The sequence below is a fragment of the Oncorhynchus nerka genome, linkage group LG9a (genome assembly GCF_034236695.1).
Source record: "Oncorhynchus nerka isolate Pitt River linkage group LG9a, Oner_Uvic_2.0, whole genome shotgun sequence".
Lineage (NCBI taxonomy): Eukaryota > Metazoa > Chordata > Actinopteri > Salmoniformes > Salmonidae > Oncorhynchus > Oncorhynchus nerka.
The window spans coordinates 43,077,272-43,104,109 of NC_088404.1; the positions used below are offsets into that span (position 1 = coordinate 43,077,272).

Consider the following 26,838-nt stretch of genomic DNA (forward strand, 5'->3'; position numbering starts at 1 on the left):
TCTCTTCCTGTCAGGCCAAACTCCCCAATCTGACGGAGGTGGATGTCCGCTACACCGAGGCCTGGTGAACACATCCTGTGTGACATCACTAGAACACCAACTCCCACACCATCCAAACATGAGGATTACCTGATATCAACAGAACACATAGTCTCTCTTACATCAACAACAAGAGGATCCTCTCCCATCTGTAGACAAGGACCTTTTTTTTTTATTTATCTGGAGACGACATCAGAACGCCTGGACCTCTCTAGAAACATGTCAAGCGAGAATTACTATATTTCTAGTGACATCATCAAAATATAAGGAGCTCCTTTTTAGCGACATCATCAAAAAAGCAAGGACCCACTTTCTTGTGACACAAGGGACCTTATCTTTCTCTCTCATGCGTGGTTTCTCACTCAGTTCCTGTCCAGATCATCCTATTTGCTCTCAATAGGCTCCTCATAGATTTATTCAGTGTTGTGTCAAATGTACACAGAACACCAAGTAAACAAATGGATATGTCTCCCCTCCCTCTCTCCCACTCTCTCTGAGGACCTTTTATGTTTAAATGCACTCTTCCCTCCATTTACTGGGAGTTCTTCTATCCTTGTCTGATCAAGGTTAGATAACCAGGTCACATTCCAGTACACTTTTGATATTGCCTCTACTTCAATCCAAATGTAGCTCTAAAGATGTGTCCAATTGTCATTTCGGTCTTGTTTTTTTTGTTTGGGTTCTTTCAGGTTCAGATTCTGGCCTTTCCAGTCCTTTATTGGGGATGAGGTGCTACCTCAAACAAAATAAAAATTGCAAGACTGTGCCTAATTACTCATATGACACTCAATCAATTTTTATCAACTTGAATGAACATATTTTTCCAGACATCTCTGCATTCATATATTGTGTGTGACATTTAAGCAGACATTTCAGGAGCTCTGCTCTGTGGTTGCAACACTATTAAAAGGAAGAAATGTTTCCTTTTAATTTGTGTTTTCAATGTACATAACTCCCATATTTAATAGAATGATTGTGTAGTAGGTGGTCTGGGACTGCCTTGTATTTATAATTTCTCAACTTCATATCCCTCTTTCTGCCTCCGATTATTTTCTCATATGTTAAGTTACTTTCCAGGCATACCGCAGTTGACTTTTGTCACACAATCAATCAAGATGTTGCCTAACATTCTTATCCATGCTGAGGCCCAAACTGAAGCCCTATGTGCACCTTGCATCAACCTCTCAATGTTGACATTTTGGCATGATGGTACAAGTTTTTCTAAAGATAAATATGGGATACATTTTGATATTGGCTGTAGATATACAGGCCGTGGACATCCTTAGGAGTATTTTGTGATAAATGTCAGGAGTGAACAGACTGTAGAGGCAACTGCATGGTGTATAGATGACCCTGTTTTAAAAAAGCAGCACATAACCTGCCCAGAGTCTCTGGAATAAGACCTTTTGTGGTTGGTCGGTCAGTACCAGAGTGGAAAGCCAAACAAGTTCATTTCTGTTTCAATCCATTTTTTTGTTGTTGCCATACTGCACTTCAAAACACAAATATATTGTATCATACATCAGTACTATCTGATACAGTGGCATAGAATCACGTGGACTCCAACGTGCTAATCATTTGTTCACAGAGCCACATTTCTCTCTACTCTGACTAGGTCGCCCTCTTTCCCTTTGCCCATCAAGCATGGAGAGAGGGCACTGTTTTGGAGTATGCTCACCCATTATGTAGTACATGTAGCTGGGGTAAAATGTTTCATTCCTCGAACTTCATTTGGAATCATGAGAACACTTTCTGTTTGCATGGGCAATACCACCAGTTCTGAATAGATTTCCTATATAATTACCAAGGAATGTGATATTACAGCATTCAGGTATGTGGTAACTTGGCCCACAAACTGCAGAAGAGTTGTCCCTCTGTCTCTTCTGCTTTAGGTGGTTTTGATGAATCTGTTCCTTCTCTGTGCCCTTTCAAGGCGTCTCGTACACAATCGGAGCGTTATTCTGTATGCCCGACTCTGGTTCCCTCCACTTTTGTTTTCTCCAGAATGCTCAAGAATTCTTTCCGTTCAGTTTTGGCAGAACTTTCAGGACACAGTTGGACACCGTCCAATAAGATTTCAATGCTATGTTTATTTTGAGTGCCACGACGGTTCGGTGCACTAAATGTTGTTGTATATGGCCACCAGGCTTAGGACCTCATGCTGTCACATCCTGTATAATGTAAATACAAGTGTATATAATTTTCTGTCCCTCTCTATGTTCCCCTCCGCTCTGTGTTTCTCTTAGTCTCCCTGTTAGGGAGGCTGTTGCCTTCATCTTCAGGATGTGTGCGTGTGGACATTACTTTAATTTCCACACAAAGTGCACTGTAATCTACCTTCCATTAGGTTTTCATGGTAATTGTTATGGCTGATTTTGTATTTGTTTCAACGGTTTGTTTGATTTGATCACTTTAATCAAGTGTTTGTCATCTATTTTGTATGTACAGTACCAGTCAAATGTGGACACCTACTTTCTTTTGACCATTTTCTACATTTTAAAATAATAGGGAAGACCTCAAACCTATGAAATGACACATGGAATCATGTAGTAACCAAAAAAGTGTTAAAACAAATTGAAATATATTTGATATTTTTCAAAGTAGCCACCCTTTGCCTGGATGACAGCATTGGACTCTCTTGGCATTCTATTAACCAGCTTCATGAGGAATGCTTTTCCAACCGTCTTGAAGGAGTCCCCACATATTTTGAGCACTTGTTGGCTGCTTATCCTCCATGCTGCGGTCCAACTCATCCCAAACCATCTCAATTGGGTTGAGGTCGGGTGATTGTGGAGGTCATTGATGCAGCACTCATCACACCTCAAATAGTCCTTACGCAGCCTGGAGGTGTGTTGGGTCATTGTCCTGTTGGAAAACAAATAATAGTCCCACTAAGGGCGAACCAGATGGGATGGCGTATAGCTGCAGAATGCTGTGGTAGCCATGCTGGTTAAGTGTGCCTTGAATTCTAAATAAATCACTGACCGTGTCACCAGCAAAGCACCATCACACCACCACCTCCATGCTTCACGGTGGCAACCACACATGCGGAGATCATCCGTTCACCTACTCTGCGTCTCACAAAGACACGGCGGTTGGAATCAAAATTCTCAAATGTGGACTCGTCAGACTAAAGGACAGATTTCCACCGGTCTAATATCCATTGTCGTGTTTCATGGCCCAAGCAAGTCTCTTCTTATTATTAGTGTCCTTCAGTAGTGGTTTCTTTGCAGCAATTCAACCATGAAGGCCTGGTTTGCGCAATCTCCTCTGAACAGATGTGTCTGTTACTTGAACTCTGTGAAGCATTTATTTGGGCTGCAATTTCTGAGGCTGGTAACTAATGAACTTGTCCTCTGCAGCAGAGGTAACTCTGGGTCTTCCTTTCCCGTGGCAGTCCTCATGAGAGCCAGTTTCGTCATAGTGCTTGATGTTTATTGCGACTGCACTTGAAACTTTCGAAGTTCTTAATTTTCCGGATTGACTGACCATGTTTGTCTTTGCTTATTTGAGCCGTTGTCGCTATGATACGGACTTGGTCTTTTACCAATAGGACTATCTTCTGTATACCACCTCTACCTTGTCACAACACAACTGATTGACTCAAATGCATTAAGGAAAGAAATTCCACAAATATACTTTTAATAAGGCACACCTGTTAATTGAAATGCATTCCAGGTGACTACCTCATGGGGCAGCAGGTAGCCTAGTAGTTAGAACATTGGGCCAGTAACCGAAAGGTTGCTAGCTCGAGTCCCTGAGCTAAAAAGGTAAAAATCTGTCGTTCTGCCCCTGAACAAGGAAGTTACTACACCTGCATTGTAAATAAGAATTTGTTCTTAACTGACTTGCCTAGTTAAATAAAGGTCAAATAAAATTAAGCTGGTTGAGAGAATGCCAAGTGTGTGCAAAGCTGTCATCAAGGGTTGCTACTTTGAAGAATCTAAAACATATTTTGATTTAGTTTAACTTTTTTTTTTTTTACTACATGATTCCAAGTCTGTTATTTCATAGTTTGGAGGTCTACAATGTACAATGTAGAAAATTGTATAGAAAAACCATTGCATAAGTAGGTGTCCAGACTTTTGACTGGTATATCAGCTGATGTTTTTTTATTTTAACTTGATTTTTTACGATTTTGAATATGAAAAGGGTCAGATCACTAGCTCTGCAGTCGCCCTACCCCCTTTGTCCATGGGTTACCACGATGTTCTGATCGAAGCGCAATGATGAGCAGTACATGTCGTAGACCAGCGACTGAATCACCTTTGTGTGATTACAGACCTTTTGTATTGCTGGAATACATTAGCTTGTGCACAAAATACTGTGTATAATGATATGAACATAGTATGTATGTATGCCAGTGAGTTTACTGGTTACTGTACTGTTTGTACACTGGTGAGATACTGTGTGATAAGTGGAGAGATTCAATATGTGGAATTATTTTTTTGTAACCGTTGACAGAATCTGCTCTTGGACCATTTCTATTGATGTGGTAATAGTGGGTGGGGTGGAGGGGGGGGGGGCAGTGGGAACAGTTTTTTTTTTTTTTTGTAGCCCTGATGCTCCTCTAGTTTTTAACATTTCAAATGTATAGTTAAAAGAGGGAGACCTAGAGGTGGGAATGTGGAGGGTTTTATTACTGTAGAGGAAATTGTGATTGTTATTAAAAAATATATTAATTTGTTATATTGCTATCCTGTGGAGCTCACTGTGCTTCGCTTGGGTTTATGTCTCCTCTTCTCCCTAATTCCCTCTCTCTTCTCATTCCTCTCTAATCAGAGGTGATATTACCTGTTCTAATTTTTCGGGAATTTGTAAAGATTTTTCATTAGAATTGTGACTGCGGCTTGAGTCTTAATGTGGTTGACAGCGGGGTGCCTGCTGCTGTGCCCCCCCGCTGGCTCAGTCATGGACATAAACTAGGTTTCCCATGATTCCTGTCATTTTTGCAGATCAAACGCTGCCCTCATTTTCTCTTGTCTGTGTTATCTGCTTCTACAGCTGGGTTACTGCTGCTGCTGCTCTGTGGCTGTTGTAAACAAATACAAGACCTTCTACAGGAAAATAAGAACTATGATGTGAAATAATTTCAATCAAAATAAACTGTCTGAATATGTTTCAAATGTGAGTGCTGCATAGTTATTTATAGGATCACTGTAAATTTCACTGGGATGTCAAACATCCCATAGTTAAACCTCGTAAAATGAAGCAGAGGTCATGTTTTGACAAAATGATGCAGAGGAACCCTAAACAAAAATATAAACAAAGGATTATCAAAGCAACATAATTAAAATGTTGGAAAATAAAGGTGCTCTACGCAACAATTCAACCTGCAAATAGCCCTTTTGTCTGATATCAGTAGTAAAGAAATGCATTTGTTGAAAGGAAAACATAAGAAAAGAAACCATTTACGGGTAACACTAATTCCTGCCCCTGCAGGTACTTTTCAGCTGTATTCTTCAAAAACCTCAAATTGTACTTATTTCAATGCTGCATAGTGCACCTTTCACTGTTCATCTGATTTACCTATTCATTAAAAAACAGAAAACGTATGCAAAGGTTAAAAAAATATATAAATATATATATATATGCAATCAGCTCTCGTACAGAGGTAAGTCACACATTATCTCTCTTTTGGCATTGGCTTTGAAAGACTGAAGCTTGGGGGGCAGTGGGAACAGTTTTTTTTTTGTAGCCCTGATGCTCCTCTAGGCTCAGGATTAGCTGACCTCAGGAATATAATTTACTGTTGATTTCTTTTCCTGTATCCTAGGACATAGCAGAGGACCAGACAAGAGAGAATTAATGTATGCCCATTGTAACAAAGGAGCATAACTCGGCCTACTTCTGTTTGCAGGTGTCTTGGATCTTCTCTGCTTTTCATTGGTGCTGAACTCTCATGAGGTCATTACGGAGCTGTGGGGGGTCGGAGCTCTGCTGGCTGACGTGGGTGTCGTACAGGAAAAGCTTGTTGCTTAGCTCCGCCTGCCTCCTTCACAGTTGGCTAGTTGATGAGTATAGCTCCTCTGCTTCTGAATGGCACAGGCTCACCATCCAGATACAAACACCACCAGTAACTCACATCAAAGGCTGTTTCCAGTCAACATGCAGTGTGTGTGTGTGTCTCACCTCCACCTGCTGCACGTTGATGTAGACTAGTAAAGAAGCTAGCTCTATGCTGTCATTGAAACCATTTTTCAGAGGAACTGAACGGTGCCCTAAGAGACAGAGAACAGTGTGTTAATGTGTAAACGAGGAGCCTATGGGTTCATACACTGCATATTAGTGTGTGGATCCTACCTGAGTGGATGCCCTTCACAGGGAAGGTAGCCTGAGCCAGGAAGTTTGGGTCTGAGAACATGTCCTCCTCATTCACCACGAAGCGCAGGAAGGTGAGCTCTGGCTCATGCACTAGGAATGTCACTGGCTCTGGAGGGGCCTTCCACACTGGGTTCAGCCCATTGTCACCTAAACAAGTCCAGTTACCAACATAAATAAATACACAATCCTCTTTGAAACAACACACAGAAGCTGAGTTTCTTTAAATAGCTGGAAAGTAATTCCATCCACTCAAACCCCCGCTCCCACTCCTTACGAGAGAGAACGGTCTTACACTTGTTGTCCTCTGTGTGTTCACACAGCTCCGTCTCTACAAAAGGGCGATGCTACGGCCTGGCTTTGGCAGGTGTCTGGCAGCTAGCACCTACAGGCGGCAGCACAACAGATTCAGTGCTCAACAGTAACCAGTTTGTTTACCATGTGAAAGATTATCAGGGATATGTCATTGTACATAAATAATTCTGGACAATGAGGAGGGCCTTACTCTGACAGTAAGGGTGAACTTGACTTTCCTCTTCTCCAGCTGTGGATCATAGCTGTCAGAGCACAACATTTCTGTCTGTTGCCTGTATGTGGACTGAAGAGGGCACTGTTGAGTTGAGTATTTATCTGGGGACACAAACAAATGATTACCACTGGTACACCGAGAAAGCACTTTTTTCATCTCTGTGAACACAATTCAGGAGGCACTCACTCTCTAGTTTAGGTCTACTTTACATCTCATTCCTCCATCTTTAACTCATGCTTGTCAAACCCACCTGCAATCTGAAAGTTGAGCGCCACCATGTGGCAGCCGCAGGTCCACAGAGGGTAAGGGTCGTAGTTGGATGAGTCCACACGTTGGCCCTTGGGGTAGATGCGGCTCAAGGCCTTGCGGTTATACCTCAGGAAGTCTGGAGTTCTGTTCTTGGCCGGGGTCTTGATCTCCACGAAGGAGCGGATCTCTTTGTAGCAATATTTCACTGTGGGGACATGGTTGGGAATGGGCAGACTGAGTTTGATCAGACCCATACGAATATTTGTTTATTTATTTGGATCCTGTTTCGCAGCTGCTACTCTTCCTGGGGTCCACCACATTTGATTGTTGTGCAGAGTGACTTCTGGTAGTAATCATAAGAGTGTGAGTTAAGAGTAGATTGTATGTCATTTGAAAACACAAATGTGAAATCTTTCAATGTGTATTGCAGTGCATGTCATACAGTGGCGGCTCCTTAGAGGAGGTAGGGGAGGACCATCCTACTCAGTGAATTTCAGATAAATAAAAAGTTAAACAAAAAATGTGATCCTTTTTTAGAAAAAACTACACTAAACATATTCCTGTCACCAAATAACTGATTGAAACACACTGTCTTGCAAAGAAGGTCTAGAGTAGCATGGTGTAGCCGCAGCTATTTTCCGTCCTCGTCTGGGTACACCCCCTTCGATAGACTTACACAGTAATTATGACAACTTCCGAAGGACGTCCTCCAACCTATCAGAGCACTTTTCGTATGAACCAACATATTGCCCATCCAATCAAATTAATCTAGTACTGAAAGCATAAACTACAGCTAGCTAGCACTGCAGTGCAGTGCATAACGTGTGGTGAGAAGTTGACTCAGAGAGAAAGACAACAGTTTTTTTAACAAATTAATTTCTTTAAAAATGAAGGAGAAGGAGCAGAGAGAGAGAGAAAGCTAGCTATATATATTTTTTAGTTTCACTTACTTAGCTAATGCAGCTAATTTAGCCTTCTCAACAACCTGACTCAAACAGAGAGGAATGCTATTTATGTTAGCTAGCTGGCCATCCAACACTGCAACTCTTCCAAGTCAAGGTAAGCTTTCGGGTTTCATTTATTCATTGCCACGGGGGCCCGCCGGTGTAACTGCTGAACTGTTTGCTGTATACCGTACAGTGTGATTGTACACATGGATTGGATTTTGGATTTAGTAACAAGTTAGTTCTAGTTTGTTGACTATAACATTAATATGGTGGCAACAATGTAGGCTGTGTAGCTGTTAGCAGTTATGGTATGAAGGTTTGTCTTGGTCAGGGTGGTAGGGCTGAGGATCATACCAAAGTGGTCCTTCTCCTTGCTGCGAGGCTGGCAGTACTCCACCAGGTCAGACATCTTAATGGCGACCTCTTCTCCAACTCCTCCTGCTGCTTGATCTGTAGGACAGAACACACACAGCAGCTTCCTGTCAGCATGACATCACTGAAGATGCTGGGCTGAGCACCTTTAGAATGGAAGATATAATTATTTCATAGCCTCTTAACTATAGATAGGTTATATGGAATATTATGATACTGGCCTCTAACTGCTTGTTGTGCTGCTTGGTGATCTCTCTCTGGGTGATGTCCCAGGCCACCTGGTACCACTCAAACAAGTCTTCCAGCGACTCAGCCGCAAAGTCAAACTGTATTTTACTGTCCTAATCACTCAAGTGTCATGACATGGGACTCCCCATTCTTTCCCGATCTCACTGAGAAGAGAAATGGATGGAGGAAACATAGGAAAGAGCGAGTTGAATATTTACTATGTGCAATGTACTGTAATAGAATACAGAGTGTTGTGTTTGGGTACAGGATTAAGCTGTGTTTATGTGATGTACAGTAAATTGTATATTTAGCCAGTGTATGGTGTAGAGGTTTAAAACAATCCCTTTGGACTTGTGCAGTTGTGTGTCCTGTTGATATGTGGTATGGGCAGTCAGTGTGATGAGCATGTGCTGTGTGGAAGGACTGGGTGCTTTGGTATGTAGTGTGTTTGTCATGTGAAGACAGCATGTTTTATGAATAGATTATGGGCTCTATTTAATCCGTAGCGCTAAAGACCTGCTTTATAGCATGATTGACAATTAGAAGCAATGTTCCGGCGGTCACAGAAACTGCATTCACGGCAAACGCTGCATATGTTGGCGCAAACGGAAATGACCTTTACATTTAGATCGCGCAAATCTGTAGTGTGTTTGGACAGTATGTAAAATGGATGTAATAGAAATACTGTACTCACAAACGTTACACTTGGAAATGTCAACAACTCATTTTCACCTATTCCCCCAAAGGATTGTCCTCCATGACCCGTAAGACAAATATGTACACTGTAGAGTTCTAAATGTCTACTGATTATGTTAACACACAGGCAGAAATGGATGCAATCTTGAAACACAAGATACAGATAACTGCCAAAATAAAGGAAACACCAACATAAAGTGTCTTAATAGGGCATTGGGCCTCCACAGGTCAGAACAGATTCAATAGATCTTGGCATTGATTTTACAAGTGTCTGAAACTCTATAGTAGAAATGCGACCCCATTCTTCCATGAGAAATTCCATCATTAACGTGACTTGCGAAGCAAGAGTCCCCCACTTTAAATCTTCAACATACTTCTGACTTATAGTTAGTTATTAATGGGACTTACGAAGCAAGAGTCTCCACTTTAAATCTTCAACATATTTCTTATTATTGTTATTATTTAACACTAGGGATTCACCAATATGCGTCGGTCCCGGTTCAAATGTTTAAGATATGAATGCATCAGTCCGTGGGAGCCCAAACCGATCCCCAAAAAATAATTTTTTACCTTTATTTAACTAGGCAAGTCTTCAGAACACATTCTAATTTTCAATGACGGCCTATGGCTGCTGTCCCTGTACAGGGATCAACATCAGCGGAAATTTCAGAGTGACAACTAATAGTACTCGATACAACTCAAACTTTCATTAAAACACACATGCAGGGTACTCAATTAAAGCTACACTCGTTATGAATCTAGCCAACATGTCAGATTTTTAAAATGCTTTTCGGCGAAAGCATGAGAAGCTATTATCTGATAGCATGCAACCCCCGAAATACCCAAAGGGGACGTAAACAAAATAATTAGCGTAGCCGGCGCTACACAAAACGCAGAAATAAAATATAAAACATTCATTACCTTTGACGAGCTTCTTTGATAGCACTCCTATATGTCCCATAAACATCACAATTGGGTCTTTTTTTTTATTAAATCCGTCCATGTATACCTAAAATGTCCAATTATGAAGCCCGTCTGATCTAGGAAAAAACTGCTTTCCAAAACGCAACGTCATTTTTTTAAATTAAAAAAGTTGTCTATAAACTTTGACAAAACACTTCAAACTACTTTTGTAATCCAACTTTAGGTATTAGTAAACGTTAACAATGGATCAAATTGATCATGGGGCGATCTGTATTCAATAGCAGCAAGTCTTGAAATCATGGTCCATATTCTCCCTTTCATAACTTCCTCCGGTGTACTCGACGACAGGAAGTGCCTATTTCTCATTTCACCAAGGATTAACTTCAATCCAATTGCCAAGACTGGCGACATCGTGTGGAAGCTGTAGGAACTGTAAACTGGACGCTATCTATTTTCCCTTGCCATAGACAATACAGAGACTGGCGGAGGGATATTTTTGTTTTGTTTTTTGTGAACAGTTTTCCTTGGGATTTTGCCTCCTACACACGTTCTGTTATAGTCACAGACATGATTTAACCAGTTTAATAAACTTCAGAGTGTTTTCTATCCACACATACTAATCATATGCATATACTATATTCCTGACATGAGTAGCAGGACGTTGAAATTTTGCGCGATTTTTAACAAAAAGCTGCAAAAATTCGCAGCCTCTTTAAGAGGTTTTAACTGCCTGTTCAGGGGCAGAACGACAGATTTGTACCTTGTCAGCTCGGGTATTTGAACTTGCAACCTTCCGGTTACTAGTCCAACGCCCTAACCACTAGACTACCCTGTCGCCCCAAAGTAAGCATGCATCGGTCAGTAAACCGATTCAAACGTTACGAATCGACGATTCACAAATGTTTTTTACTCATTGTTTTATTCCCAAAATACCTCTTATCTGTTGTGACTGAATTGATGTGATGTGCCCTCTCCTTCAGTTCAGTAGCTTATCAAACTTTTATGCATGTAACTGCGTATGACTGTCAGATAACTGTATAAATGTTTTTGAAAATAATATAATACATTTGATAACGAAATTACTACCAATATGCTATACTACTGAAGTTCGGGAATGTTATAAAATAATTTGTATTTATTCAATGTTTATTTATAGAATGTATAACTAGATTTAAAGAACAGCATTAGAGGGAGGGACAATTCATTAAATAATAAATCCCCAAATATACGTAACTGGAACACAAAAGCGCTCAAAAGCCCTAAATTAGGCAGGAATAAATAAGGTGGAAATAGTAACCAAAAACCAGAGGACATAGGAGGTACATTATGTGGGGTATGTAAGTGAGTATATGTGTGGAGGGTGTGGGTGTGTTGAAAGATTGCGTGTACGAGTGTTTGTGGGATTGGAAAAGAGTGAAGAGTTGAAAGTGAGTGAGCAAAGGAAGTGGTTGCAAATGTCAGAACCCATGTGTGTCTGCGAGCAGGAGTTGTGACAGAGCGAGAGTCTCATTTTTTGCGCATACATGGGATATACGTAAAAAATATTTTTTACAAATATATAGTTCATTTATATCTGTCCTATGGTGATGGATCGGTGCCCAACACTACCTACCCTAAGCATACCGCATGTAGCCTACGCAATCAAGACAGAAAGATGAATGCTAATGCAGCACCGCCCCCTCGAGAGTCTGAGCCTGCCTGGCAGGGTTGGTCCAACGAAGCCAAAGCCCCCTGATGGGAGAACATAATATACAAGGATTTCCTCAAAGCTGCTAATGAAAACCTTGACAACATTGTACTTAGCCGGTGGGAATTCCGTTGGAGGATCCCAACACAGGTAGGGGTAGAGGTGTTTGTGTGGGAAGTGTGGGGTGGGGTGTGTGCGTGTATGCATCCCACATCTGTTGCTAAGGGGTAATGATGTTAGGGACAGTATAGGATGGAATCACAAACTGTAGTATAAAATGAATAATAATTGCTTACCAAAAATGTAGATTTTCTACTGCCAGTCCTTGTTATAGGTAACAATTAAAGGTAACAATTAATTCAAAAATGAACTGTAACACAGTAAAATATTTGAAATTGTTGCATGTTGTGTTAGTATTTTTTCTATATATACAGTACCAGTCAAAAGTTTGGACACACCTCTTCATTCAAGGGTTTTTCTTTATTTTTACTACTTTCTACATTGTAAAAAAAAATACTGTCCAAAGCAATACACAACTCTATTATTGTGGTGCGAGATTATAATATGGTTTTAAGTATCTCAATGGACCGTAAAAGACATCATACTACAAACACCCTCATGCACTTAAGGAAATCATGAATATTATGGATATATTGGAATTAGTGGATATATGGAGGCTTAAATATCCTGACCTAGTGAGATATACATGGCGGAGGCTCAATCAAGCTAGTCGTCTTGACTACTTTCTTCTGACATTCTCGCTGGAACCAAAAGTTAAGTGTTCATATAGAAAATAATGCAGTCAGACCATTAAATAATTGGCATACACATTATTTTACAGCATTTCAACATGGACAAGGATATTTAAAATATAATCAAAGCCTACTGGATGACAACTTGTTTTTAACCAAGACACAATCATTTATAACGGACATTTTCCTACATAACATAGTTGCAGAAGATCCCCTTATTGTATCGGACACTTTTAAATGTGCCTTTAGAGGCAATGCAATTCAATACTCATCTTTCAAACAAAAACTATTTAGGTCAAATGATTTAAGAAAGGAAACAGATGAACTAACAGTACAGATACAGTTGCAGTCAGAAGTTGACATACGCCAAATACATTTAAACTCAGTGTTTCACAATTCCTGACATTTAATCCTAGTAAAAATTCCATGTCTTAGGTAAGTTAGGATAACCACTTCATTTTAAGAATGTGAAATGTCAGAATAATAGTAGAGAGAATGATTTATTTCAGGTTTTATTTATTTCATCACATTCCCAGTGGGTCAGAAGTTTACATACACTCAATTAGTATTTGGTAGCATTGCCTTTAAATTGTTTAACTTGGGTCAAATGTTTCGGGTAGCCTTCCACAAGCTTCCCACAAATAAGTTTGGTGAATTTTGGCCCATTCCTCCTGACAGAGCTGGTGTAACTGAGTCAGGTTTGTAGGCCTCCTTGCTCGCACATGCTTTTTCAGTTTTGACCACACATTTCTATTCGATTGAGGTCAGGGCTTTGTGATGGCCACTCCAATAACTTGACTTTGTTGTTCTTAAGCCATTTTGCCACAACTTTGGAAGTATACTTGGGGTCATTGTCCATTTGGAAAACCCATTTGCGACCAAGCTTTAACTTCCTGACTGATGTCTTGAGATGCTGCTTCCATATATCCATATAATTTTGCTTCTCATAATGCCATATATTTTGGAAGTGCACCAGGCCCTCCTGCAGAAAAGCACCCCCACAACATGATGCTGCCACCCCATGCTTCATGGTTGGGATGGTGTTTGAGGACAATTCTCCAAAAAGTATGATCTTCGTCCCCATGTGCAGTTGCAAACCGTAGTCTGGCTTTCTTATAGTGGTTTAGGAGCAATGGCTTCCTCCTTGCTGAGCGGCCTTTCAGGTTATGTCGATATAGTTGTTGTTTTACTGTGGATATAGATACTTTTTTACCTGTTTCCTCCAGCATCTTCACAAAGTCCTTTGCTGTTGTTCTGGGAATGATTTGCACTTTTCGCACCAAAGTACGTTCATCTCTAGGAGGCAGAACACATCTCCTTCCTGAGCGGTATGACGGCTGCGTGGTCCCATGGTGTTTATACTTGCGTACTATTGTTTGTACAGATGAACGTGGTACCTTCAGGCGTTTGGAAATTGCTCCCAAGGATGAACCAAACTTCTGACCCACTGGAATTGTGATACAGTGAATTATAAGATAAATAATCTGTCTGTAAACAACTGTTGGAAAAATGACTTGTGTCATGCACAAAAGTAGATGTCGTAACCGACTTGCCAAAACTATAGTTTGTTAACAAGACATTTGTGGAGTGGTTGAAAAACGAGTTTTAATGACTCCAACCTAAGTGGATGTCAACTTTTGACTTCAACTGTAGATAGTAATAAAATAACTGGACCATAAAGGCACAGAATAAGTTACAGGAAAAACAAAAAGAACTGGAGGAACTTATTCAAGAAAGATAAAAAAAATGAAGCAAACTGGATGGAATATGGAAAAAAATGCACCAAATAATGTTTTTATTTTCAACATAGAAATGCTACAAAAAAGAACTTACAGAAACGTGTTACAAATGATGGCGTCATCCATGATTCACCAAACTATATTTTGAAAGAGGAAGGAAAGAACTTAAAGCACATGTTTTCATTATAGTCGCCATCTCTACTAACTGAAGTTAATTGTAAGAATGTTTTATTTATTAATAGTGTAAAATTAACAGCTGTACCGAAAGATTCATGTAAAGGCCAAATTACAGAGTAGGAACTTCTTGATGCAATTAAAGCCTTTAAGTCGGGGAAAACTCCAGGCCTGGATGGCATACCAGTTGAGATATATCAAACCTTTTTTATGTACTCAGAGGTCTGTTATTAGCATGCTTTAACCACTCCTATAAAAATGGTAGACTATCAGATACCCAGCATGAAGGTCTGATTTCACTATACTGAAACAGGGCCCAGGTGGTAAACATAAAGATCCAGTCCACCTAAAAAACTGAAGACCCCTTACAGTTCAGTGTGTTGTGATGCCAAAATTCTAGCAAAATGCATATTATTCATTATAATCAAACAGGTTTTACATGGACGATACATTGTAGATAATATAAGACAAGTACTGGAAACAACAGAACACTATGAAAAATCTGGGAAACCAAACCTGGTATTCATAGCTGATTTTGAAAAGGTCTTTGATAAAGTACAACAAAAATGTGTATATAAATACCTGGACTATTTTCATTTTGTTATGCAGGTGAGTGAGGACCCAAAAGCGCTTTAACAGAAACAGAGTCTTTTAATGTCAAAACACAGGGAAGACATAGATCCTCTTCGGATGTATCGATTGACAACATAGACAACCCGCAGAGAGGGCGACAAACAAATTATAAAGTCCTCTGATCTTAACAGGAGAGTCCCCTTCTAGCAGCAGAGGAGAATAGCAGGGTTAGCGCCGACAGACTGCTGGTCTCTCCGGGTAGGCGCGGGTAGTAGAGGACAGAGGTACCTGATCACACGTAGCATCTGATGAAGAGGCAGATTACGACAGGACAGGACAAGGGTGAAGCAAACGAGAATCTGACAAAGACAGAAGCAGAAACAGAGAGAGAAATAGAGACCTAATCAGAGGGAAAAAAGGGAACAGGTGAGAGAGAGTAAACGAGGTAGTTAGAGGAGATGAGGAACAGCTGGGGGAAGGAAAGGGAGAGAAGGTAACCTAATACGACCAGCAGGGCGAAACGAAGAGAAGAGAAAGAACAGGAACAAGACATAACATGACAATACATGACAGTACCCCCCCCCACTCACCGAGCGCCTCCTGGCGCACTCGAGGAGGAAACCTGGCGGCAACGGAGGAAATCATCGATAAGCGAACGGTCCAGCACGTCCCGAGATGGAACCCAACTCCTTTCCTCAGGACCGTACCCCTCCCAATCCACTAGGTACTGATGACCACGGCCCCGAGGACGCATGTCCAAAATCTTACGGACCCTGTAGATAGGTGCGCCCTCGACAAGGATGGGGGGGGGGGGGGGAGACGAACGGGGGTGCGAAGAAAGGGCACACAGGAGACATGGAAGACCGGGTGGACGCGACGAAGATGTTGCGGAAGAAGAAGTCGCACTGCGACAGGATTAATGACCTGAGAAATACGGAACGGACCAATGAACTGCGGGGTCAACTTGCGAGAAGCTGTCTTAAGGGGAAGGTTTTGAGTGGAAAGCCATACTCTCTGACCGCGACAATATCTAGGACTCTTAGTCCTACGCTTATTAGCGGCTCTCACAGTCTGCGCCCTATAACGGCAAAGTGCAGACCTGACCCTCTTCCAGGTGCGCTCACAACGTTGGACAAAAGCCTGAGCGGAGGGGACGCTGGACTCGGCGAGCTGAGACGGGAACAGAGGAGGCTGGTACCCGAGGCTACTCTGAAAAGGAGATAGCCCGGTCGCAGACGAAGGAAGCGAGTTGTGAGCATATTCTGCCCAGGGGAGCTGTTCTGCCCAAGACGCAGGGTTTCGAAAAGAAAGACTGCGTAAGATGCGACCAATAGTCTGATTGGCCCGTTCTGCTTGACCGTTAGACTGGGGGTGAAAGCCGGAAGAGAGACTGACGGAAGCCCCAATCAAACGGCAAAACTCCCTCCAAAATTGAGACGTTAATTGCGGACCCCTGTCCGAAACGACGTCTGACGGAAGGCCATGAATTCTGAAAACATTCTCAATGATGATTTGTGCCGTCTCTTTAGCAGAAGGAAGCTTAGCGAGGGAATAAAATGAGCCGCCTTAGAGAACCTATCGACTACCGTTAGAATAACAGTCTTCCCGCTGACGAAGGCAGTCCGGTAATAAAATCTAAGGCGATGTGAGACCACGGTCGAGAGGGAATGGAAAGCGGTCTGAGACGGCCGGCAGGAGGGGAGTTACCGGACTTAGTCTGCGCGCAGTCCGAACAAGCAGCCACGAAACGACGCGTGTCACGCTCCTGAGTGGGCCACCAAAAACGCTGGCGAATGGAAGCAAGCGTACCCCGAACGCCGGGGTGGCCGGCTAACTTGGCAGAGTGAGCCCACTGAAGAACGGCCAGACGAGTAGGAACGGGAACGAAAAGAAGGTTCTTAGGACAAGCGCGCGGCGACGGAGTGTGAGTGAGTGCTTGCTTTACCTGCCTCTCAATTCCCCAGACAGTCAACCCGACAACACGCCCCTCAGGGAGAATCGCCTCGGGGTCGGTAGAGGCTACTGAAGACTGAAGAGACGGGATAACGCATCAGGCTTGGTGTTCTTAGAGCCCGGACGATAAGAAATAACGAACTCGAAACGAGCGAAAAACAGCGCCCAACGAGCCTGACGCGCATTAAGTCGTTTGGCAGAACGGATGTACTCAAGGTTCCTATGGTCAGTCCAAACGACAAAAGGAACGGTCGCCCCCTCCAACCACTGTCGCCATTCGCCTAGGGCTAAGCGGATGGCGAGCAGTTCGCCGGTTTCCACATCATAGTTACGTTCCGATGGCGATGGCGACAGGCGATGAGAAAATACGCGCAAGGGTGAACCTTGTTGTCAGAGAGGAGCGCTGGGAAAGAATGGCTCCCACGCCCACCTCTGACGCGTCAACCTCGACAATGAACTGTCTAGAGACGTCAGGTGTAACAAGGATAGGTGCGGATGTAAAACGCTTCTTGAGGAGATCAAAAGCTCCCTGGGCAGAAACGGACCACTTAAAGCACGTCTTGACAGAAGTAAGGGCTGTGAGAGGAGCTGCCACCTGACCGAAATTACGGATGAAACGACGATAGAAATTCGCGAAGCCGAGAAAGCGCTGCAGCTCGACGCGTGACTTAGGGACGGGCCAATCGATGACAGATTGGACCTTAGAGGGATCCATCTTAATGCCTTCAGCGGAAATAACAGAACCGAGAAATGTGACGGAGGAGGCATGAAAAGAGCACTTCTCAGCCTTCACATAAAGACAATTCTCTAAAAGGCGCTGGAGGACACGTCGAACGTGCTGAACATGAATCTGGAGTGACGGTGAAAAAATCAGGATATCGTCAAGGTAAACGAAAACAAAGATGTTCAGCATGTCTCTCAGGACATCATTCACTAATGCCTGAAAGACAGCTGGAGCGTTAGCGAGGCCGAACGGCCGAACCCGGTATTCAAAGTGCCCTAACGGAGTGTTAAACGCCGTTTTCCACTCGTCCCCCTCCCTGATGCGCACGAGATGGTAAGCGTTACGGAGGTCCAACTTAGTGAAAAACCTGGCTCCCTGCAGGATCTCGAAGGCTGAAGACATAAGGGGAAGCGGATAACGATTCTTAACCGTTATGTCATTCAGCCCTCGATAATCCACGCAGGGGCGCAGGGACCCGTCCTTCTTCTTAACAAAAAAAAACCCCGCTCTGGCGGGAGAGGAGGAGGGAACTACGGTACCGGCGTCGAGAGCTACAGACAAATAATCTTCGAGAGCCTTACGTTCGGGAGCCGACAGAGAGTATAGTCTACCCCGGGATCATACGACCGGTGCGGAGGAAGAGAGGTGGCCCTGGACCGACTGAACACCGTGCGCAGATCGTGATATTCCTCCGGCACCCCCGTTAAATCACCAGGCTCCTCCTGTGAAGAAGAGACAGAGGAAACAGGAGGGATAGCAGACATTAAACACTTCACATGACAAGAGACGTTCCAGGAGAGGATAGAATTACTAGACCAATTAATAGAAGGATTATGACACACTAGCCAGGGATGGCCCAAAACAACAGGAGTAAAAGGTGAACGAAAAATTTAAAAAGAAATGGTCTCGCTATGATTACCAGAGACAATGAGGGTTAAAGGTAGCGTTTCACGCTGAATCCTGGGGAGAGGGCTACCATCCAAAGCGAACAAGGCCGTGGACTCCCCTAACCGTCTGAGAGGAATGTCATGTTCCCGAGCCCAGGCTTCGTCCATAAAGCAGCCCTCCGCCCCAGAGTCTATCAAGGCACTGCAGGAAGCTGCCGAACCGGTCCAGCGTAGATGGACCGACAAGGTAGTACAGGATCTTGAAGGAGAGACCTGAGTAGTAGCGCTCACCAGTAGCCCTCCGCTTACTGATGAGCTCTGGCCTTTTACTGGACATGAAGTGACAAAATGACCAGCGGAACCGCAATAGAGACAGAGGCGGTTGGAGATTCTCCGTTCCCTCTCCTTAGTCGAGATGCGGATACCCCCCAGCTGCATAGGCTCAGCACCCGAGCCAGTGGAGGAAGATGGTAGTGATGCGGAGAGGGGGGCAACGGATAACGCGAGCTCCCTTCCACGAGCTCGGTGATGAAGATCAACCCGTCGTTCTATGCGAATAGCGAGTTCAATCAAGGAATCCACGCTGGGAGGAACCTCCCGGGAGAGAATCTCATCCTTTACCTCCGCGCGGAAACCCTCCAGAAAACGAGTGAGCAAAGCCGGCTCGTTCCAGTCACTGGAGGCAGCAAGAGTGCGAAACGCAATAGAGTAATCTGTTATGGATCGATTACCTTGACATAGGGAAGACAGGACCCTGGAAGCTTCTTCCCCAAAAACAGAACGATCAAAAACCCGTATCATCTCCTCCTTAAAGTCCTGATACTGGTTAGTGCACTCAGCCCTCACCTCCCAGATTGCCGTGCCCCACTCACGAGCCCGTCCAGTAAGGAGAGATATGACGTAGGCGATACGAGCTGTGCCCCTGGAGTAAGTGTTGGGCTGGAGAGAAAACACAATATCACACTGGGTGAGGAACGAGCGGCATTCAGTGGGCTCCCCAGAGTAACACGGCGGGTTATTAATTCTGGGCTCCGGAAATTCGGAAACCCTGGAAGTGGCCGGTGGATCGAGGCGGAGATGGTGAATCTGTTTCGAGAGGTCGGAGGCTTGGGCGGCCAGGGTCTCAACGGCATGTCGAGCAGCAGACAATTCCTGCTCGTGTCTGCCTAGCATCGCTCCCTGGATCTCGACGGCTGAGTGGAGAGGATCCGACGTCGCTGGGTCCATTCTTGGTCAGATTCTTCTGTTATGCAGGTGAGTGAGGACCCAAAAGCGCTTTAACAGAAACAGAGTCTTTTAATGTCAAAACACAGGGAAGACATAGATCCTCTTCAGATGTATCGATTGACAACATAGACAACCCGCAGAGAGGGCGACAAACAAATTATAAAGTCCTCTGATCTTAACAGGAGAGTCCCCTTCTAGCAGCAGAGGAGAATAGCAGGGTTAGCGCCGACAGACTGCTGGTCTCTCCGGGTAGGCGCGGGTAGTAGAGGACAGAGGTACCTGATCACACGTAGCATCTGATGAAGAGGCAGATTACGACAGGACAGGACAAGGGTGAAGCAAACGAGAATCTGACAAAGACAGAAGCAGAAACAGAGAGAGAAATAGAGACCTAATCAGAGGGAAAAAAGGGAACAGGTGAGAGAGAGTAAACAAGGTAGTTAGAGGAGATGAGGAACAGCTGGGGGAAGGAAAGGGAGAGAAGGTAACCTAATACGACCAGCAGGGGGAAACGAAGTGAAGAGAAAGAACAGGAACAAGACATAACATGACAATACATGACAGCAAGTCACTTCCTGTTAGATTTTTGTGTTTTAGGTAGAGAATTGTGTGTAGTGTTTTGAAAAAAGTGTTTTATGCAATTGACAACTGAGTCAAAGGCTGAGAAATAGCTTATGGTTTTGGATATTTGGTGTGTAGTTTTGCACTTTGAGTGAAAGGTTTCAAAAATCGTGTGACATGAAAAGATTGTGTGTAAGCAGTTGGAAAAAACTGTAATCGGTAGAATATATTTTTGTTCCGATTTCGTAGTTGAATAGCAGAGAAGTAGAAGAAGATTTCATACCCTCTACACTTTTTATTATTTTTTTTTTGCAAACTGGTCAAAGTAGCTCATTTGTGTCAAAAGTTTAATTATTGCATTTACAGTGAATTAAATGTTGGAAGTCATGATGTCACAATGGGACCTTTATGTTGCTGAAATAAGTCCCATGAAAGTGAATGAAGATGGACATAAAAAATGACAAAAAGCTTAATAGTTTTAAAAGTATAAAAGTTGAATACAAGCAACTCAAACCAGACCAGTCAACACGTTTTACAGTTTGAACGGTGTTTCTAGCTTAAACTGTGTAAGGAGTAGCGTGCCTGAATAGGGATGTGCATCTCTCCTTTCATGAACAATTTGATACGCATCTAGATAGATACGTGGGCTCCGAAACAATATAGGAACGATACATTTCAGTTTGAAAAGATTCCGTGAGATTTGGTTTGATTAGGGGAACGAGTTGATGCGATTCTATACAATTGTGTCTGTATGTACCTGAGCTGAGTCATAGGGAAGACTGAGCACCTACCACCCCACTATCAGATTAGTGGTGGAGACAATTTATGCTTTTTCTTTATCTTCTCCCTCTTCCACTTGCCTCTATTTTTGCTGTAATGCATCAATCCGTTGGTGGTAATTTTGCATAGAGCAGACATTTCCATATGTTTTTGTTAGCTGCATGTGTGACATACTGTAACTCCACCAGTCCTATTTATGATATCACTAAACAAAATATATATTTATTTTGTAATGTTTTTTTTCTGTCAATTAGTATATTCGAGTAATATGTATTGTTATATTTGTTATGTATTTTCTGGTGGATTAAACAGAAATTGCAACCAGTTTTCTATGGCTTTAAAAACAAAATAGAGATCTTTTGGAGATTATTTCATTTTCAAATAACTGAAAGTAAAGGTTGTAATTTGAACGCTGAGTGAGTCTTTCTTACCATTCTCCTGGAAAACCAGTTTGGATTTAAACACTGACTGAAAATGACAGTTTTACCAATTTTATAATTGAAAGATAGATTGATTCTTACCTTCTGCTGGTACAGAAGAAACCGTTGGAAATCATGGAGAAGAACTGCAGAAGCAGAAGGTTTATCTGTACTACTACAGTAGGGTAGAACCACAACACACCAACAACAAGACAAGTTTACCCATATAAGCCGAGAAAATGATTGATTGTGATTGTAGAACTACATAAAGTATTTCAAAGAAATAGAAAGACCCACCCCATGATGAAAGCACACGACTCCCTTTTTAAACTCCTCGAGAATCTGATGAAACACATACACACAAGTCACAAGTCAATACACAGTCACACACACAGCCAGGTTGACAGCACAAATCTGTCTCATCATATTATTAAACATGCTAAATGTGATATACTAGCTAACACTTTCAATATCAACACATGCAGTACATAAGCTGGAAGAGGAGTAAAACTGTCGGTAAATGGTGGTGAAACTGTAGTATATGTTCAGCATGGTGTACTTAGAGATTAGTACAGGAACATTCTGACACATCTTTCTGATCAAACATTAGAATATTGTAGAATTTACAAAACTGCTCAAAGTCCAGGACATCTTTCCTTGCTCCAATTTCCTGGAACAAAAGAGGGAGATGGACCATGTTTGTTTTAGTTTTATACATGCAGTGCATCCGGACAGTATTCAGACCCCTTCCCTTTTCCACATTTTGTTATGTTATAGCCTTGTTCAAAAATGGACCAAATTAATTATTTTCCTCATCAACCTACACACAATACCACACAATGACAAAGCCAGAAAAGGTTTTTGGGAAATGTTTGCACATTTATGAAAATAAATTCCTTATTTACAGAAATTATTCAGACCCTTTGCTATGAGACTCGAAATTGAGCTCAGGTGCATCCTGTTTCCATTGATCATACTTGAGATGTTTCTACAACTTGAACGAAGTCCACCTGTGGCAAATTCAATTGATTGGACATGATTTTGAAAAGTATACACCTACAGTGGGGAGAACAATTATTTGATACACTGCTGATTTTGCAGCTTTTCCTACTTACAAAGCATGTAGAGGTCTGTAATTTTTGATCATAAGTACACTTCAACTGTGAGAGACGGAATCTATGTCATGCAATAAAATGCAAATTAATTACTTAAAAAGCATACAATGTGATTTTCTGGATTTTTGTTTTAGATTCCGTCTCTCACAGTTGAAGTGTACCTATGATAAAAATTACAGACCTCTACATGCTTTGTAAGTAGGAAAACATGCAAAATCGGCAGTGTATCAAAATACTTGTTCTCCCCACTGTGTCTATATAAGGTCCCACGGTTGACAGTGCATGTCAGAGCAAAAACCAAGCCACAAGGTTGAATGAATCGTCCATAGAGCTCCGAGACAGGATTGTGTCGAGGGTACCAAAAAATTGTGCAGCATTTAAGGTCCCCAAGAACACAGTGGCCTCCATCATTCTTAAATGGAAGAAGTTTGGAACCACCTAGAGTCTTCCTAGAGCTTGTCACCCATGTAACGGCTGTCATAGGTGGAAGAAGGAGAGGACTAAGGTGCAGCATGGTACGTGTTCATGATCTTTTAATTACACTGAACACTAGAACAAAAATAATAATAATAAACAGAACAAACGAAACAGCCCTTCTGTTACAGAGACAGAAAACAACTACCCAGAACTCAAGGGGGAAACAGGCTGCCTAAGTATGGTTCTCAATCAGAGACAGCTGTCAATCGTTGTCTCTGATTGAGAACCATACTTAGGTAGCCTGTGTTCCCACTATGATTTGTGGGTAGTTGTTTTCTGTTTTGTGTATTCACCTGACAGAACTGTTTTGTTTCTTCCTTTCACTTTGTTATTTTGTTTCGTGTGTTCAGTCTAATAAATTAACATGGACACTTACCACGCTGCATATTGGTCCGATCCTTCCTACTCCTCCTCAGACAGCGAAGAGATTTGTTACAGCCCAGCCAAACTGAGCAATCAGGGGACAAGGGCCCTTGGTCAGGGAGGTGACCAAGAACTCAATGATCACTCTGACAGAGCTCCAGAGTTCCCGCTATGAAGATGGGAGAACCTTCCAGAAGGACAACCATGTTTGCAGCACTCCACCAATCAGGCCTTTATGGTAGAGTGGCCAGACAGAAGCCACTCCTCAGTAAAAGGCACATGACAGCCTGCTTGGAGTTTCCAAAAGGCACCTAAAGGACTCACAGACCATGAGAAACAAGATTCTCTGGTCTGATGAAACCACGATTGAACTCTTCGGCCTGAATGCCAAGCGTCACGTCTGGAGGAAACCTGGCACCATCCCTAAGGTGAAGCATTGTGGTGGCAGCATCATGCTGTAGGGATGTTTTTCAGTGGCAGACTCTGGGAGACTAGTCAGGATCGAGGGAAAAAGTAACGTAGCTAAGTACAGAGAGATCCTTGTAAAATAACCTGCTCCAGAGCGCTCAGGACCTCCGACTGGGGTGAAGGTTCACCTTCCAAGAGGGCAAAGACCCTAAGCACACACCCAAGACAACGCAGGAGTGGCTCCGGGACGAGTTTCTGAATATCCTTGAGTATATCCTGGACTTGAACCTGATTGAACATCTCTGGAGAGACCGGAAAATAGCTGTGCAGAGACGCTCCACATCTAACCTGACAGAGCTTGAGAAGATCTGTAGAGAATGGGAGAAGCTCCCCAAATACAGGTGTGCCAAGCTTGTAGCATCATACCCAAGAAGACCCAAGGCTGTAATCGCTGCCAAAGGTGCTTCAACAAAGTACCGAGTACAGGGTCTGAATACTTTATGTAAATGTGATATTTCATTTTCTTTTCTTTTTTTAAATGAGCAAAAAATTCTACAAACCTGTTTTCGCTTTGTCATTATGGTAGAGCCGTGCAATGCACTTGGTTGAATTGGAAATTAATATTCGATTGGAAATTTTGGAAGTGCACATACTAATAGATTAGAAATTAGATCGACATTCGGATGTGCAACCGGTGTTTTGTCTCGTCTGCCAATTCTATTAGGAATATTAACACAAGACCCCTGCCAGAGACTATTACAGGTGCACAAAAGACATCACCTTTGCGCTCCAGTTGAACCTAAAAGCAGATTTCCCCCTTGTCACTCTGTCACATTGTTTTCCTCTTGCACACCTACAAAAAAATGGAACGTTTTAAGACTTACACAATAAAGGAAACAATCAGTGCTATAGCTGTAAAGTAGCCTCTTCTATAAATTAGGCTACAGATTAAATAAGTTATGAGGAACTTCACAGGGTGGTGAAAGTGCACGGTGATGAGCTTGATGCTTCTTTCCAGTAAATATCGAGGATCTTATTTTGGTGACAGGATCATCAATGATCATCAATCATCATGTTGGCCATACATGGGCACATGCCAATACCGAAGTGGGCACACTCGCTGTCTAACGCAACATCTTTTGTGGGAAAACCATCAGTAGAGTTGGAAATGTGATGGAAAGCCATTTACCATGTATTTTTTATTTGGTACATGGGAATTTACCCACAAAAAAAAATGTTTTTGTGTGTGCTACATCATCACGCACAGCCTTTTATCTGCAACAAGTCAATTTGATAGAAACACCTCTGGTGGGAAAATGTGCATATTGTTTTTATGCAGATTTTAGAATATTCACATAAAAATCTGTCAAAAATTGGAAGAAAACCTAGCTAGTGTTAGCAGTACATTTAACATTTACATTTAAGTAATTTAGCAGACGCTCTTATCCAGAGCAACTTACAAATTGGTGCTTTCACCTTATGACATCCAGTGGAACAGCCACTTTACAATAGTGCATCTAGGTCTTTTAAGGGGGGGGAGAAGGATTACTTTATCCTATCCTAGGTATTCCTTAAAGAGGTGTAGTCTCCTTGTCAAAACTAAGACTGTTGCTGAAACAAAGACGGTTCCATCAACCTATTGGAGGAAGGCTCCACACCACTGTCTCACTTGAGTATTTTACCTATTTATTGTCAGATTATCTCATTTTGCCCTTTTGTAGTGTTAGCAAGTATGTGTGTTTTCTATCCCAGTTCGCTCCTCTCTTTGTAGGTTTTACAGAACCTCCCCGCCCCTTGGCTGCAACACTTCTAATTTGGTGTACCCTGCACGTACCACCCATGTGAAATTCCTGGTCTTTGGCAGTGTTTGGAACTGCCAATCTGCGGTCAATAATGCAGAGTTCATCTCAGCCTATGCTGCCCTTCAGTCTCTAGACTTTTTGGCCCTGACGGAGACATGGATCACCCCAGAGAACACTGCTACTCCAGCTGCTCTCTCTTTGTTGTAACTTTAATGTGTTAGAGTTCATGTTTAAGTTCATTCTTTGAGCTGAGATATTTTAGATATTTCTTTAGATTTATTTGCATATGTAATTGTATTGGGTTGTGTTGAATTATGCTTTTTGACTGCAAGTCCCAGAATGCCTTGCGAGAGGAATGAGTGATAACGTGCCAATTATGTGCAGGTGCGAGTGATTGTAGCTGACTTTCCGACAGCATTTTACCTGCATTGCTCTGTACCAAAACCATTGTTGTTAAATGTAACGTAAACAAGTATTCTTACTAAAAGAAGCTTTCTTATCAAAACCGACGTCCCGAGTCATTACTAAGAAGTTAGTTAATCTAAAACTCTTTATCTAGTCTCTTATAATCCCAAGAATCGCAGTGGTGGCACAGGGCTGCTAATTTTTCCTAAATGGAGATTTTCTCCCTCACTCACCTGATCATCTCCTCATTTGAATTTCAAGCTGTCACTGTCACTTGTCCACTCAAGCTTAACATTGTTGTCATCTATCACCCACCAGGTTCCCTTAGAGAGTTCTTCAATGAGTTTGACATCTTAATAAACTAATTTCTTGACGATGGCTCACCGCTCTTCGTACTGGGAGACTTCAACTTCCTGACGTCTGCCTTCAATTAATTTATTTTCAACTCTTTCTTTCCCCTCCTTGCCACTTCTGACCTCACCCTTTC

The 26,838-nt window shown here is 42.4% G+C and overlaps 1 protein-coding gene and 1 pseudogene across 1 annotated transcript in view; one reads left to right on the forward strand and one right to left on the reverse strand.

The window, feature by feature from the left end:
- LOC115134339 (C-Maf-inducing protein-like) overlaps nt 1–5,165 on the forward strand; it is a 34,205-nt gene extending 29,040 nt beyond the window's left edge. Inside the window, 1 exon segment of the mRNA XM_029668181.2 lies at nt 15–5,165. Coding sequence (XP_029524041.2) covers nt 15–68 — 54 coding nt within the window. The 3' untranslated portion in view covers nt 69–5,165.
- Nucleotides 5,166–5,762: 597 nt separating this feature from the next.
- On the reverse strand, nt 5,763–14,609 carry LOC135573297 (1-phosphatidylinositol 4,5-bisphosphate phosphodiesterase gamma-2-like; annotated as a pseudogene).
- Nucleotides 14,610–26,838: the final 12,229 nt, after the last annotated feature.